Here is a 15,156-nt window from a genome sequence, read left to right as displayed (position 1 = left end):
GTTACACACACAGAGAGAGAGAGGAAAGGCAGAGAGAGAGAGAAAGAGGTCTTCCATCTGATGGTTCACTCCCCAACTGGCCGCAATGGCCAGAGCTGCGCAAATCCGAAGCCAGGAGCCAGGAGCTTCTTCCAGGTCTCCCACATGGGTGCAGGGACCCAAGGACTTGGGCCATCTTCTACTGCTTTCCCAGGCCATAGCAGAGAGCTGGATGGGAAGCGGAGCAGCCGGGTCTTGAACTGGTGCCCACATAGGATGCCGGCGCTTCAGGCCAGGGCGTTAACCCACTGTGTCACAGCGCTGGCCCCTGGTTGCTGTACTTTAAAGAATGACTGATATCCTACGATAAAGGCCCATAACTATTACATGTGTTATCATGGGGAAAAGGAAGCACAAAGAGTGGTGGCGCTTTGGCCTACCCCAGTGCGCAGTGAACAGTTGCTTAGAATTGCCTGAAATTGAGGAAACTCCCCTGAAGAAGTCCTAGTCTTCCCATAGTTTTAATAGCTTTGTGATTACTTTACAGTTTTCTCTGTTTAAGATAAGATGCAGATGGAGAAAAGCATGTAAAGGCATTATAATAAAATTGTGCACTTTCCAGAGCTGAAATCAAATCTGTGCTTGTGTTTTAGCACCCTGAAGCGGGCCCTGGAAGTCTTCAAGCAGCGTAAGTGATTTTTTTTTTAAGTATTTGTTACTCTTGGCAAGCTTTGTGTCTGTCCTCCAAAGTGCATTTTAATTGGCACAGCAATTTCATAATGGGTGAAAGAAAGAGCAACTCCTAAGGTGAGAAACACTCTCAGGGTTGAAATGAGCTGGAGAACCCTCTACTCCTGCACATTGCGGTGTGCGTGTGATGTAGAGCAGCGCATCTCATGCTGGGGTGAGCACCACAATCACTGGAGAGCCTGTTGTTAACACAGACTCCTGGACCCAGGCCCTGAGTTGCTGATTAGGAAGTCAAGTGGGGCGTGACTGAGATTTCCCATGCCTTGCAAGTTCCCAAGTGATGCTGACATTGATCCAGGGACCGTGGTGAGAATGACCATCTCCAAGGATTGTCTGTACTGTTTAGTTCTAACTCAGACCCAGTCACTCGAACGCCCAACCCCAGTCCACCTCCCTCAGCCAGGCTTGCTACCAGCCTCACCCTTTGTGTGTTCTTAGGCCGGCGCTGGTTTCCTCCTCCCAGAACCATCTCCTCAGGACTTCAGACACAGGGACAGTGTAGTGAGGGTCTTGCCATCTCTCCCAAAGTGCCAGACATTTTTGTCCAGGAGAAATCCTAGTTACAACAAGCATCAAAGGAAACACTCTTGGTTTTCTCCCCTCCTGATCTGGCTTGTGGCTGTACCACTCACTTGCAACTGCTTTCTCCAAGGACACCGATGACCTCTGTGCCATTGGGTCCTGTGGGTATTCTCGGTCCTCATCTGCCTTGACTATTCAGCACTGTCGAGCGCTCCTTCCTTCTTGAACCTCTCACCCTTTCTGATGCCCTTGGCGTCTTCCTGCTTCTCCGGCTGCTCTGCTGTCGCTTCCTTCGTCCCTTTCTGTCGAGCTCCTTGGTGTGGCAGGTCCTCAGGACGTGGCCCCAGCCCTTATGCTTGTCCCTGGCATCAGCTACTGCCCTTGCTCAGAGGACGTACGGATGTGTATCTTCAGTGCAGAGCACTTGGAGCACCGAGCTTACATCCTGGTATCTACCTCATGGTTCTTCTTGGATGTTTCTAAGGCACCTTAAGTACAAGAAGTTTGCAAGGAATTCATAATCTTCAGGCTGATTACCTAAGGCAGTTTGAGATCTTTTTTCTTAGAACCACATCCTACTGTTTCCTTAAGAATTCTTATTCATTTTTCTCTTTTCTGAAGGCCAGGATGCTTATCCTAAAATAATGGGGCTCCCTCTGCATCCTTCTTCAGCCCTTTGAGAAGAAACTCCAATGGGAGGAGGTTCTTGTGTGTTTTGGTGTACTTTTTAATTTTGAATGGGTGTCTTAATTTTGTCATGCTTCTTGAGAGTGGTAAGGTTTGATTCAGAAAAGAAAGAGAGGGTGTTTGGGGTAGTGGTTAAGTTGCTGCGTGGGATGCCTGCGTCCCATATTGGACCACCTGGGTACCAGTCCTGGCTCCACTTCCAATTCCAGCTCCCTGCTAATGTGCACCCTGGAAGGTGGCAGGCGATGGCTCAAATACTTGGTTCCCTGCCACTCATGTGGGAGATGCAGATTGAGTTTTCAGGCTCCCGGTTTGGCCTGGCCCAGTCCTGGCTGTTGCAGATGTTTGGGGGAGTGAACCAAATGATGAAAGGTCTTTCCTTGTCTCTCTGCCTTTCAAATAAAAAACAAACATAGTAGATAAAATGTTTTTAAAAATTCAAGGGTTGAAAAAAAGAGAAAGGAAATGGCAAGCCTTCAGAAACACCAAGGTCAAAATGGTGGGGGCTCAGCTCTGTAGAGGCAAAGTTCTGCTTCCCTGCATCACTCTCCTTCCTGTTGTGGTCATCGTTGCTGCTCTTGGGTGGCTGATTATTGGCTTGGACTCTTGTTTGGAGGTCAAGTGGAAGACACAAGTCTTGGTGCCCTCAACAGTCTTTCTTCTCAAGTTTTATTTCTGAATTATGGTCTTTTTTTTTTTTTAAGATTTATTTATTTGAAAGAGTTACAGAGAAGTAGAAGTAGAGGTGGAGGTAGAGGTAGAGGTAGAGGTAGAGGTAGAGGTAGAGGTAGAGAGAGAGGAGAGAGAGAAGTCTATCCATTGGTTCACTCCCCAATTGACCACAATGGCTGGAGCTGCATCAATCTGAAGCCAGGAGCCAAGAGCTTCCTCTGGGTCTCCTACGAGGGTGCAGGGGCCCAAGGATTTGGGCCATCTTCTACTGCTTTCCCAGGCCATAGCAGAGAGCTGGATCAGAAGTGGAGCAGCCGGGACCCGAACTGGTGTCCATATAGGATGCCGGCAGTGCAGGTGGAGGCTTCACCTGCTACGCCACAGCACCAGCCCTGGTCTTTGGTTGTAAATCTAACTTGGAATTCAACCAGCAGAGTTTGTTCAGTTTTGATTACCCTAATGTGATGCCAAATAGGAGTTGAGAAATTTAGGGTGAGGCCTTGGTACTTTGCTCTTTCAAGGGGTCCTGTCTGGATCTGATTTTCCTCAGGCCCATTATTCAGCAACTATCTCTGTAGCTTTCTGCTCCTCAGAATACCTGGTGCTTCCAAGCTAAGGAGTTCAGCACGGCGGAGTAAGTGTGACAGGAGCTTCAAGTGTTCCTGCAGCTAGCTGAGTGGCTCTAGGCTTTTGTAAGTGTTAGCTAAATAAATATTCATCATAGCTTTTCCATAGACGGTGTCTTGCTTCCTCTGTAACTCATGAGTGAGTACATTTCTCAAGGTAGGGATGGGTGTTCTCTTGTCCCTTACATGCATGGGAAGGCCAAACTTGGTGGCCCCAGGGAATTCAAGCATAGAGTCTCCTAAATATTTAAACATGCTGTTAGTTTTTTTTTTTCTCAAAAGTAGTTTTATTTTCATTATTATCAAATAATGTGTGTTTATCTTAAAAATTCAAATGAAACAACTAGCTATAAAGAAGATAATAAATACTAGAATTTTCTCAGTGTTATTGGTGAATATGCCAGATAGTTTAATGCAGGTAAACGTATATATATATATATATATATATATATATATATATGTATGTATATATATATACACATATATATTTACCATATATAGATCTATATATACACCTATTCTATATGTATGTTGAACTTAAGGTACAATACACACACACACCTATTCATAGCAATAAATAGTACAGCGCCATGACAATGGTTCTGAATCTGTGGGCTAGGGTCAGAATACATACATAATTTTAGGATTTATTTATTTATTTTGAAAGAGTTACATAGTGAGGGAGAGAGACAGAAAGAGAGGGAGAGACCTTTCATCTGCTGGTTCACTCCCCAAATGGCCACAACAGCCAGCACTGGGCCAGGCCAAAGCCAGGAGCCAGGAGCTTTATCCAGGTCCCCTGCCTGGGTAGCAGGGGCCCAAGCACTTGGACCGTCTTCTGTTGATTTTCCCAGGTCATTAGCAGGAAGTTAATGGAGGAAGCTAATTGGAAGTGAAACAGTCAGAACTGAAACTGGCACCCACATGGGATGCCAGTGTCAGAGGTGGCGGCACAATGCTGACCCACAGAGCATATATATATATTTTTTAAAGATTTTATTTATTTTATTTGAGAGCTAAGAGTTACAGACAGTGAGAGGGAGAGGCAGAGAGAAGGGTCTTCCTTTCGTTGGTTCACTCCCCAAATGGCCGAAATGGCCAGAGCTGCACCTATCCGAAGCCAGGAGCCAGGAGCTTCTTCCTGGTCTCCCATGTTGGTGCAGGGGCCCAGGGATTTAGGCCATCTTCTACTGCTTTCTCAGGTCATAGCAGAGAGCTGGACTGGAAGTGGAGCAGCCGGGACTAGAACCGGCACCCATATGGGATGCTGGCACCGCAAGCAGAGGATTAATTTACTGCGCCACAGCGCCGGCCCCAGAGCATATGTTTTTAAATGAAGCAATCATATGTCTGTTCAGACCTTTTTCTAAGCATTTATAATTCTTATAATTATACACACATCAAAAGGCTTGAGTGAATTCTTATAAGACCCCACTATGCCTATTTCTCTATAATTTGCTTTTTTACTTAACAATGTATCAGACAGCTTTCCATTTTAGTTAGATAGCTCTGTCTCATTCTTTTATGTCTAAAATGTTCAGTTTCACAAAATGCCAGATTTTCTCCTCCTGGAAGGGTTGTGCTGTTTCCTCCTCTGATCCCCCCCCCCCCCCCCCCCGCCTTCCCCAGCCCAGCAGTGCTGTTTCCCCCATGCTACTAATATCAAGAAATTTCACACTTTAAAAATTTTACCAAAGTGCAAGGTTTGAGTTTTTAAGTTTTTCTTTTTTTTCTTTAATTTGTGTTAAGGCTGAATAAATGTTTATTGGCTATTTAGCCATGCTTTTTGAATTTTATGTTAACTTATTTGTTAAATACTGAAATATGTCTGCTTCTTTTGCTTTGTGAAAGCTGTTTTAATAAAGTCATTTGCTCCTTGTTATATAAATTGCAAGTATTTTTCCATTTGTCATGTATTTTCTAGCCTTTTGCAGGGTTATTTTGACACACACAAAAGTTTAACATTTTTTTCTTAGATCAGCTTTGTCAATCTTTTCTAGCTTTAATGCCATACTTCAACTTGGTTTCTTAGAACAAGTAAAATAAAGAGTCTATTTTTTTTTTCTATTAGAAAGGCAAGCTATGGTTATTGTAAAGATCTTAGAAAATGAGGGACAAAAATCATCAATGATCTATCTACTTTGAGATAACTATCGATAGCCAAAAGTTTGATGTATAACCTTTCTTATAAATGTTCAAGATCATGAAATTTTAGAGAAGAAAAGAATTTTGGAGGGCATCTTAAGAGAACGAAGAATCCAATTTAATGGATTTAGTAGTTGTTTTAGTAATGTCTCCTAGGGGGGAAGCTACATGAGCTGGAACCTTGGGTTTTCTCCCCAGGCCTGAGCATTTACTGGATTGGTAACAGGTAGAACAGGAGGTCAAGCTATACATTTTCTTTTTTTTTTCTTTTTTTTTGACAGGCAGAGTTAGACAGTGAGAGAGAGAGAGAGACAGAGAGAAAGGTCTTCCTTCCGTTGGTTCACCCCTAAATGGCCACCACAGCTGGCGCGCTGCACCGATCCGAAGCCAGGAGCCAGGTGCTTCCTCCTGGTCTCCCATGCGGGTGCAGGGCCCAAGCACTTGGGCCATCCTCCACTGTACTCCCGGGCCACAGCAGAGAGCTGGCCTGGAAGAGGGGCAACCGGGACAGAATCTGGCGCCCCGACTGGCACTAGAACCCGGAGTGCTGGCGCCTCAGGCGGGGTATTAGCCTAGTGAGCCGCGGCACCGGCCCCAAGCTATACATTTTCTTGCCTTGGTTTTCTTGACCAGGCCAATGCTGAGCACATGGAGGGATTCAGTAAATCCTGGTGGCCAGGAACGGTGAGACAGGCTCTGACACTTGCCCCAGTACTGTGCACGCACAGCAGACTCCCCCACATCCACATGTTCTACCTCCAATCTGTGAGTCAAAAATATTCAGGGAAAGTAATTGTGTCGGTATTGACAATGCGTGGACTTATTTTTTTTTAAAAGATTGATTTATTTATTTGAAAGTCAGACTTTCAGGAAGACAGGGAGAGACAGAGAGAGAGATTTTCCTTCCATCTGCTGGTTCACTCTCCAGATGGCTGCAATGGCCAGGGCTGGGTCAGGCAGAAACCAGGAGCCAGAAGTTTCCTCTGGGTCTCCCACCTGGGTGGCAGGAGCCCACAGACTTTTGCCATCTTCTGCTGATTTTTCTAGCCCATTAGTAGAGGGATCTGGCTAGGAAGTGGAGCAGCTGGTACTCGAACTGGCCTGTATGGGATGCTTGCACCACAAGTGGCAGCTTTATCCATTATGCCACAATACTGGCCCCTTGTATACAGACTTTTTTCTTGTTTTCATTCCCTAAAGGACACAATTATTTACATAGTATTTGCAATATATTGGTTTTAAAAAGTAACTGAAAGATCCACTCCGGTGGCATAGTAGGTTAAGCCTCTGCCTACAGCGCTGGCATCTCATATGGGTGCTGACTTTAGTCCTGGCCCCTCCTCTTCCAATCCAGCTCTCTGCTATGGCCTGGGAAAGCAGTGTGTGGGGGTGGTGGTGGCCCAAATGCTTGGGCCCCTGCACTCATGTGGGAGATCCTGGAGAATCTTCTGGCTCCTGGCTTCAGATCTGCCCAGCTCTGGCTGTTGTGGCCATTTGGGGAGTGAACAAGTGGATGGAAGACCTTTTTCTTTGTCTCTCCCTCTGTCTATAATTATGCCTCTCAAATAATAAATCAAATCTTTAAAAAAAAGTAATTGAGAGGTGATATAAAGCACATGGGAGTACTGCTTAGGTTCTTTGCAAATAGTATGCTATTTTGTATAAGGGACTTGAATGTGCATGGAGTTTGGTATCTGCAGTGGACCCTGGAACCCATCTCCTGTGGACATAGAGAGACAGCTGTATGTATTTTTTTCTATGGCTTTGTATTTGTGAATCACAACATATGTAGACCCTGATTATTTTAAATTCTTTTTGCAGAAGTAGACAACGTGGCACAATGTCACATTCAGCTTGCACAGACTCTAAGAGAAGAGGCCAGGAAGATGGAAGAATTTAGGGAAAAGCAAAAGCTACAACGGAAAAAGGTTGGGTTTGCCTGTGTGTGAAGACCTCTCCTTTGCTCCTGCAGAAAACCCCAGGCTTGGCTGCTCATTCAGTTCCCTGGCAGGGTTCCACCCTGGTGCAGCCACGCCCTTGTCCAACCTGAGAAGTTGAGTCATCCTGTGGGGACTCAGTCCAGGTTGTTATGCTCTGCACCATTTCTGCGCCTGCAGCCAGGTGTCCTTTGAAAATTTTTGAGGGTTCTAGGGTCCAGCTTGCATTCCTCTTCTTCTCCAATCTACTACCACATTTCAAATTACAACTGGGAAGGGGGACCACTTTAGTGGAGTCCAGCAGGGCCCAGCTGGCAGGCTCCCAGGCCACACTCCTCCTCCTGAGCAGGGCAGTAAGGGAGGGCTGAAGACCTGGGGAGACTCAATCTCCTGAGGATCACAATGTAGTCAGACCACCCTCTTCCACAAATAGCGACACTGAGGCCTTGGGAAATCCAAGTCCTTCTTGTCTTCAAAGCAGCTGTGTGTATGTAGACTCTTTTTCATTGGTGGGATTTACTCCAACCAACTACGTGGAAGGAGATAGCGAGGAGCATGTTCTCAAGTGTTAATAAAACTGGCAAGTATTGGGGAAGCTCTAAGATTTATATTTAGGTGTTACTTAGGCTGGACCAGCCACTATTCAGACTCCTTTCTCTTAGATGTTCAGGTTGATCCTACAGCTCAGTAGGGTCCTTACAGAATTTCTCTGTATATTTCATTTGCAAACTGGAACTCTGGCCTCACGGAGGCCAGACATCTAGTGTGACATGTGAAGATTTACACCCCCGTCTCCTGGGACACCTCTGTGTGCCCAGGCCTCTTGTACCTTTCCTGGCGGCCCCTTGGAAACCCTTCCCTTGTTCGTCCTGACCCTTCACCATCTGTCTCCAGGGTTGTGTCTGCAGTGTGTACCCAATGAGCGACCAGGTAGTACTGATCCACCCTCACTTCAGTCTCAGCAACTTTGCTTATGGTTTGAAGTTGGAGTCTGGATCCAGCTAGTGTCTTAGAGGCCACTGGCACTAGAGCAGATATAGCATCTTAAAGCCTCCTGCTTTACCTCTCCTGTTGGTTCCTGAGCTGCTCTTAGCATACGACTCTCTCTGCCCATCTCACAGCCTCACTCACAAAGCAGAAAGCCTGAGACAGCCAGAGGCATTTTCACCAAGAGGAGAGGAGTCCTTTCCTCATGTATCTGAGTGCCCTGGCCCTTTTGAGGGCGAGTTTGTTCCCTTTGCAAGGCCTTTGGAACTTCCACATAATAAGTCACACAGACCCATTCTTGCAGTTGGAAGAACACCCCCTGAATTCTGTTGAGCTGGTAGAGTACCTAGGTCCAGCCCGCAGCTCTCATCCAAGTTCCCCGTATTCTGTGTGCCCTCCCTGCAGGAAGATATCTTCTGAGCCTTCTCTGGGAAGTCCATGGTTTCTTAATACATTTGTAATTTTTTGTGTCACAATGGACTTGGATTTCGCCACTTCCGTATTTGGATACTTGAGAAAAATCTCTCTCCTAGATAGAAAATGTGTTAGTGTCAACTTCTCATTTTGTACTGGCCATGCCGTACATGTTTCGGTTTTTCGCTTCTTGGAAATGAAGCCATTTCCACTTATCAAGGAAGGCCATTGGCTGTCTCCTTTTAGTAGCTGGTATGGGGGCAGTGCGGGTGGGAGAGCTGGTCAGAAGTATGTGGTGTATTCACTCATACAACTGATGTTTCCTGAGATGGACATGTTTCAAGGTGGACAGGGTCACCCTTTCTCACTAAGTATAGAGAGTGGCTGGGCGGACTGATGTGACACAGTCATGGTGATCAAGCATGACGAGCCTCAGATGATAGGGGAAGGAAGGGCCTGGGGCTGTAACATCCATGCTATCTGTGCTCTGTAACGGCTTTGGGCCTCACACGTCTCCCTAGGACCTGAGACAGTGAACATGCAGTGGGGACCCACAACCTCATCTGTGGGACTGGGCGAGTCCTCCTGCAGGAAGTGACATGGAAGCTAAGACCAGCAGAGTGAAAGGCTGTGTAGGAGCTGGGTGGTGGCGAGGTTGTCAGGCCTGCAGGGCTTGTCTCGGGAAGCCTGACTTGGGAGACTGCTGAGATTCCTTCCCCAGCCCAGAAATGCCCTTGCATGACAAAGAACTCATTAGTCACCTTATTCGCTGCTGGGCATATTGTTTTCCCATCTCAGCTAGGCCTGGGGTGGCCACAGAAGAATGTTGCACTGCCTGAATACAGGATCACCTGCAGAGAAAGCCACCTCCTGGATCAGGAAGAGAGATGCTTCCAGTTTTCAGAACAGTTTGAGTGTGGGTAGACAGAAAAGTGTACCACAAAGCAGCCATTTCTATAATTGACCTCAGGGTCCTTTGGGCCATTTGCAAATCTTTCCTTTCTTTCCCCCTCCCTCTTGTATCCCTCCACCCTATAGCAAGGATCATTGTGTTTTCACACTCCCTTAATGCTATCAAATTTCTCCTGATTTTGTCTGAATAGAAAGTCTCAGAGTCCTATAAGAACCACTTCTCCAAGGGGACCTGAAAGAGAGGCTTTGATTCGCTGAGCGCCATGAGTAGGTCACTGTGAAAGTCAACATGGACCCGAGGAGACTTAAATCAAGGTGGTGTAGCAGCTGAGCTGGGCCTGGCATCTGAAGCCTGAGTGGCCTTGAGCAAAGCATGTCACCTCTTGGGTCCCAGGAGGCCCACTTCTCAGTTTTGAAGAAGTTTAAAATTTTGTCTTCTAGATTCCTGCCAACTTTCAAAAGCCAGGGAAGGCAGGGGGAGCAAGGACAGGAAGTAAAAGGGTTTGGCTAGTGGTAGAATTTGGCTGCCGCCTGACAGGTGCTTGTGGCAGGTGTTATATAGAACTTAGAGATAAGGAAGCCTAACTTGGGTCACGAAATAGAAAACCCTAGCAGCTCCCAACTGGAAGAGTGGCAGGAGTGTATTTGGACTAGAAAGGACCATGGAATAGACCAACATTGCTAACTGATCTGCTCTGGGAAAATCAGGAATCACTGTTAAAGAAATAAACCCAGCTCTTCCTCCTGGCTGAGGGAGCCAGTTGCTCCTGTGAGCCACAGCTTCTTGCCTCTGATGGCAAGGGCTGCCCTGCATCTTTCCACGTGGGGCTCATTTGGAGCTCTGTCTGTCCTGTGTCTACACTGCCCTCACCATTAGCAAGTAAATGCCCAGCTCCTGGTACCTCACTTTCACCTGGACTAGAAGATGACTTGAAAAATCCATCCAACCACACTTGGTAGCAACAGCTCCAATTTTTGTGTATCCAGAATTTCATTGTCAGCATAATTAGGGCACTTTTGCACAAAGCCAATGCCAGGTCTCATTTTGAACTACTGCATTTCTCAGTCTTTCACACTAGTTTTACAGAGCTATGATAAGGCCGATGGTAGTGTAGAGCTGTGGTTAGGAACAAAGGCACCAGAGTAAGCCTCCTGGGTTCAAATTTCAAATTACTTCCCAAGTGTATTACTTTGGGTGAGTTAACTTTGGAAAATGGAGATGATATTACTCACACAGTTTTTGGGCTATGTGAGGACTGTTTAGCACACAAATGCTTGGTAAACACAAGCCACTGTGATTATGTCTGAGAGGTACATCTTTACTATTAGAACCATGTGACTAATAAAAATATTCACATCGGAGTCGCAGCAAAGGAATTGCTCCCAAGGAAACTCAACAGAGGCATTCAACTTGCCTGGATAAGGTAAGGGGGGCAGAGCAGCCTCTCTTAGCTGTCCTAGGAATGTGTCTGCCCTTCCTACCACCCAGGCACCTGGCTGGTAGAGGGTGTGTCATTGATGGACCACTCAAGTGAATGGTAAAAATCCCTATTTTAACTACAGCAGACAAAAGCTTACAGAACAAAGAGCTCTTTGAAAATATAAATGGAGTTTTTGAACAAATGTTGAAATTCTGTTTTTTAAACCAGAGTTCCTTGATTGCAGATTTATTGACGTGATCAGTGAGTTTCCATGGTGTCTGACCACACAGTCTGCTCAAGTTCAAAGATAGGCACCATCACTCATCCTCCACAAGACCTTGGGCAAATTGTTCAGTCTCTTTGTTCTGCAATTTCCTTATTTGTGAAATAGGGGTATAAATAACATATCTACTTCCTGAATAGTGTAAAGACTACACAGATAACCATGTTGAATGGTAGTCCTCAAGATAAGCCAGTATTGATTGTTAATTTATTTTTTCACTAATAGAGCTTGTATTCTTTTCACAGACCGAGGTTATAATGGATGCTGTCCATAAACAAAAGAGCTTACAATTCAAGAAAACCATGGATGTGAGTCACACATTATTGCTACGGTTTCTTCTTCATATTTTTTTTGTAATGGTGACATTTTCCGAAATCTTGTGCTGTGTATAAGCTTATTCCCCTTCAAGTAACTTTTCAACAATTTTATTATATATTAATGCAGTGTTTTAGGGAAAACAAGCCTTAATGGTTTGGTGTTCCTTGTTTTAAGGCCTATGAAAGATTGAAGATGTAACTAGATACTTGAAACACAAAGATTTCATCTTTCTGGTAACCTAGAAAAATATAGCAAATTAATTTAAATATTTTAGGCCAAGACACAAAAGCACTTATGCAAGGGCACTTCCAAAGGTTCATAGAAAATGGAATTAAAAAATAAGTTTATTTTGATGCAAAAAATTTTTGAAGTCCCTGAAGTCCTAATACTCTTTTCCGGAAGCTTTTTGAAGACCTCATATATATATATGTATTTGCCATCTTAACCATTTTTAAGTGTTCAGTTCAGTGGTATTGATTACATTTGTAATTTTTTTTAAAAAAAGATTTATTTATTTGAAAGGCAGAGTAACAGATAGGCAGAGGCAGAGAGAGAGAGAGAGAGAGAGAGAGAGAGAGAGAGGTCTTCTGTCTACTGGTTCACTCCCTAGATGGTCACCACAGCTGGAGCTGGGCTAATCCATAGCCAGGAGACAGGAGCTTCCTCCAGATCTCCCATGTGGATGCAGGAGTCCAAGGACTTGGGCCATCTTCCACTGCTTTCCCAGGCTATAGCAGAGAGTTGGATTGGAAGTGGAGCAGCTGGGACTAGAACTAGTGCCCATATGGGATACTGGCACTGCAGGCAGTGGCTTTACCTGCTACACCACAGTGCCGGCCCCCATTCATAATGTTTTGTAACCATCACCACATCTATCTCCATATCTATTTTCATTTTACAAAACTGAAGACTCATTGATCAGAAGCCCCTATACCCATTGAACAATAACTCATTGGTGGTGATCTCCAAGTTCCAGGCACCACCTACTTTCTGCCTCAGTTTCATTCTTAAGGGATGTTTTCAGTAGATACAGGACTGTGTGTTGACAGTTCTTTTCTTCAGCACCAGCTGCTTCCTCATGGTCTCCATGGTTTCTTTCTTCTTTCTTTTTTCTTTCTATTTTTTTTTTTTTTTTTTTTACTTATTTGACAGGTAGAGTTAGACAGTGAGAGAGAGAGAGAGACAGAGAGAAAGGTCTTCCTTCCATTGGTTCACCCCCAAATGGCCATTATGGCTGGAACTACGCCGATCCGAAGCCAGGAGCCAGGTGCTTCCTCCTGATCTCCCACGCGGGTGCAGGGCCCAAGCCCTTGGGCCATCCTCCACGGCACTCCCGGGCCACAGCGGAGATCTGGACTGGAAGAGGAGCAACCGGGACTAGAACCCAGCACCCATATGGGATAGGCAGGCAGGATTAACCAAGTGAGCCACGGTGCCTGCCCCTCCATGGTTTCTTTAAAAATTTTTTTAAAAATAATTTTATTTGAGGAGGTGGAGTGTGGAGAGGAAGAGAGCGAGCGAGCACTTTCATTTTCTGGTTCACTTCCCAAATGCCTGCAGTTGGGCCAGGCAGATGCTGGGAGCTGGATATGCAATCTGGGTCTCCCACATGGGTAGCAGGAGCTCAATTGCTTGAGTCATTATTGGTGCCTCCTAGAGTTTGCATTAGGAGGTAGCTGTAGTCAAGGTCAGAGCCTTGGCCGGCACCGTGGTTCAATAAGCTAACCCTCTGCCTGTGGTGCCAGCACACCGGGTTCTAGTCCCGGTCGGGGTGCCGGATTCTGTCCCGGTTGCCCCTCTTCCAGTCAAGCCACTACTGTGGCCCGGGAGTGCAGTGGAGGATGGCCCAAGTGCTTGGGTCCTGCACCCGCATGGGAGACCAGGAGAAGCACCTGGCTTCGCATCAGTGCAGCGTGACGGCCACAGCGGCCATTGGGGGGTGAACCAACAGAAAAGGAAGACCTTTCTCTCTCTCTCTCTCTCTCTCTCTCACTGTCCACTCTGCCTGTCAAAAAAAAAAAAAAAAAAAAAAAAAAAAAAAAAAAAAAGAGAGAGAACAGAGCCTGGGCTAGAATCCAGGTAATCTCACTGATATGAGACACAGGCATGTTAACTGCTGGGCTAAATGCTCACTCCATCTCCATGGTTTCTAACAAAAAGCATATGGCCATTCAAATTGGTTTCCCTTTTAGGTAAGATGTTATTTCTCTGTATTTTAAGATATTTTTGGAGCCGGTGCTGTGGCATAACTTGTAAACCTGCTGCCTGCAGTACCGGCACCCCATATGGGTGCTGGTTCGAGTCCTGGCTACTCCACATCAATTCCAGCTCTCTGCTATGGGCCTGGGAAAGCAGTAGAGGATGGCCCAAGTCCTTGAGCCCCTGCACCGGTGTGGGAGACCTGGAAGAAGCTCCTGGCTCCTGGCTTCAGACTGGCCCAGCTCTGGCTATTGAGGCCATTTGGGAAGTGAACCAGCTAATGGAAGACCTCTCTTTCTCTCTCTCTCTCTGCCTCTCTATAACTCTGTGTTTCAAACAAATAAACAATTCTTAAAAAAAAAAAGAGAGAGAGAGAGACAGAGACAGAGACAGAGAGAGAGAGAGGAAAGGCTTCGATTGGCGCAGTGCGGGCAGTAGCGGCCATTTGGGGAGTGAACCAGCGGATGGAAGACTTTTCTCTCTGTTTCTCTCTCTCACTGTCTAACTCTACCTGTCAAATAATAATAATAATAAAAAGGTATTTTCTTTGCTCTTCGTTTTCAGAAGTTCAGTGATGTCTTGGCATGAATTTCTTAATAGTTTTATGTTGTTTGGCGTTTACTCAGTCTCTTGACTCTAACTTACGTTTCTTCCAAACTTGGAAAATTTCAGCCATTATTTCTTCAAGTGCTTTTTCAGCACATCTTCCTTCTCCTCTCCTAAGATTCCCAGGATGTGAATGTGAGTGAGATCTGTGTGTGTAGCGCCAAAGGTCTCTGAGGCTCTGTTCATTTTTTAGGCTATTTTTCCTCTTTGCTGTTTCATATTAGGCAATTTCTATTATTTATCTTCCAGTACACTCATTTTTATATCTCAACTATTCTTTTGTTAAGCCCATTCATTTGAGTTTTTTAGTTATTGTGTTTTTCAGTTCTAAAGTTTTCATTTGGTTTTTCTTTAAATATATATATATACACACACACACACACATATATATATATATATATATATATATATATAGCTGAGCTTTTCCATATCTTTGCCAATTCTGTTATTTGTTTTCATTTGGTTTTCAAGTGTTTTTGTAGTTGCTTGCTTAATATCTTTATAATGGCTGCTTTGAAACCTTTGTCAGGGATTGGGAATTTGGTGCAGTGGTTAAGAAGCTACTTAGAACACCTATCTCATATCAGAGTTTCTGGGTTTGAGTCCCAGTTCCACTTCTGATCCAACTTCCTGTTAACACAAACCCAGGTAGGCAGCAGCAAGTACTGGGGTCCCTGCCACTCATTTGGAAGACCCAG

At 45.2% G+C, this 15,156-nt stretch overlaps 1 protein-coding gene across 1 annotated transcript in view; it reads left to right on the top strand.

The window, feature by feature from the left end:
* Positions 1 to 15,156, top strand: part of PSTPIP2 (proline-serine-threonine phosphatase interacting protein 2) — a 77,706-nt gene that overhangs the window by 45,089 nt on the left and 17,461 nt on the right. Inside the window, exons 4-6 of the mRNA XM_062201603.1 lie at positions 633 to 667; positions 7,203 to 7,309; positions 11,581 to 11,643. Of these exons, the coding sequence (XP_062057587.1) occupies positions 633 to 667; positions 7,203 to 7,309; positions 11,581 to 11,643 (205 nt within the window). The remainder of the gene's footprint in view (positions 1 to 632; positions 668 to 7,202; positions 7,310 to 11,580; positions 11,644 to 15,156) is intronic.

Source organism: Lepus europaeus, chromosome 9 (genome assembly GCF_033115175.1).
Source record: "Lepus europaeus isolate LE1 chromosome 9, mLepTim1.pri, whole genome shotgun sequence".
NCBI lineage: Eukaryota > Metazoa > Chordata > Mammalia > Lagomorpha > Leporidae > Lepus > Lepus europaeus.
Note: the sequence above shows the minus strand (reverse complement) of the source record. Positions and strands in the feature narration are given on the sequence as shown.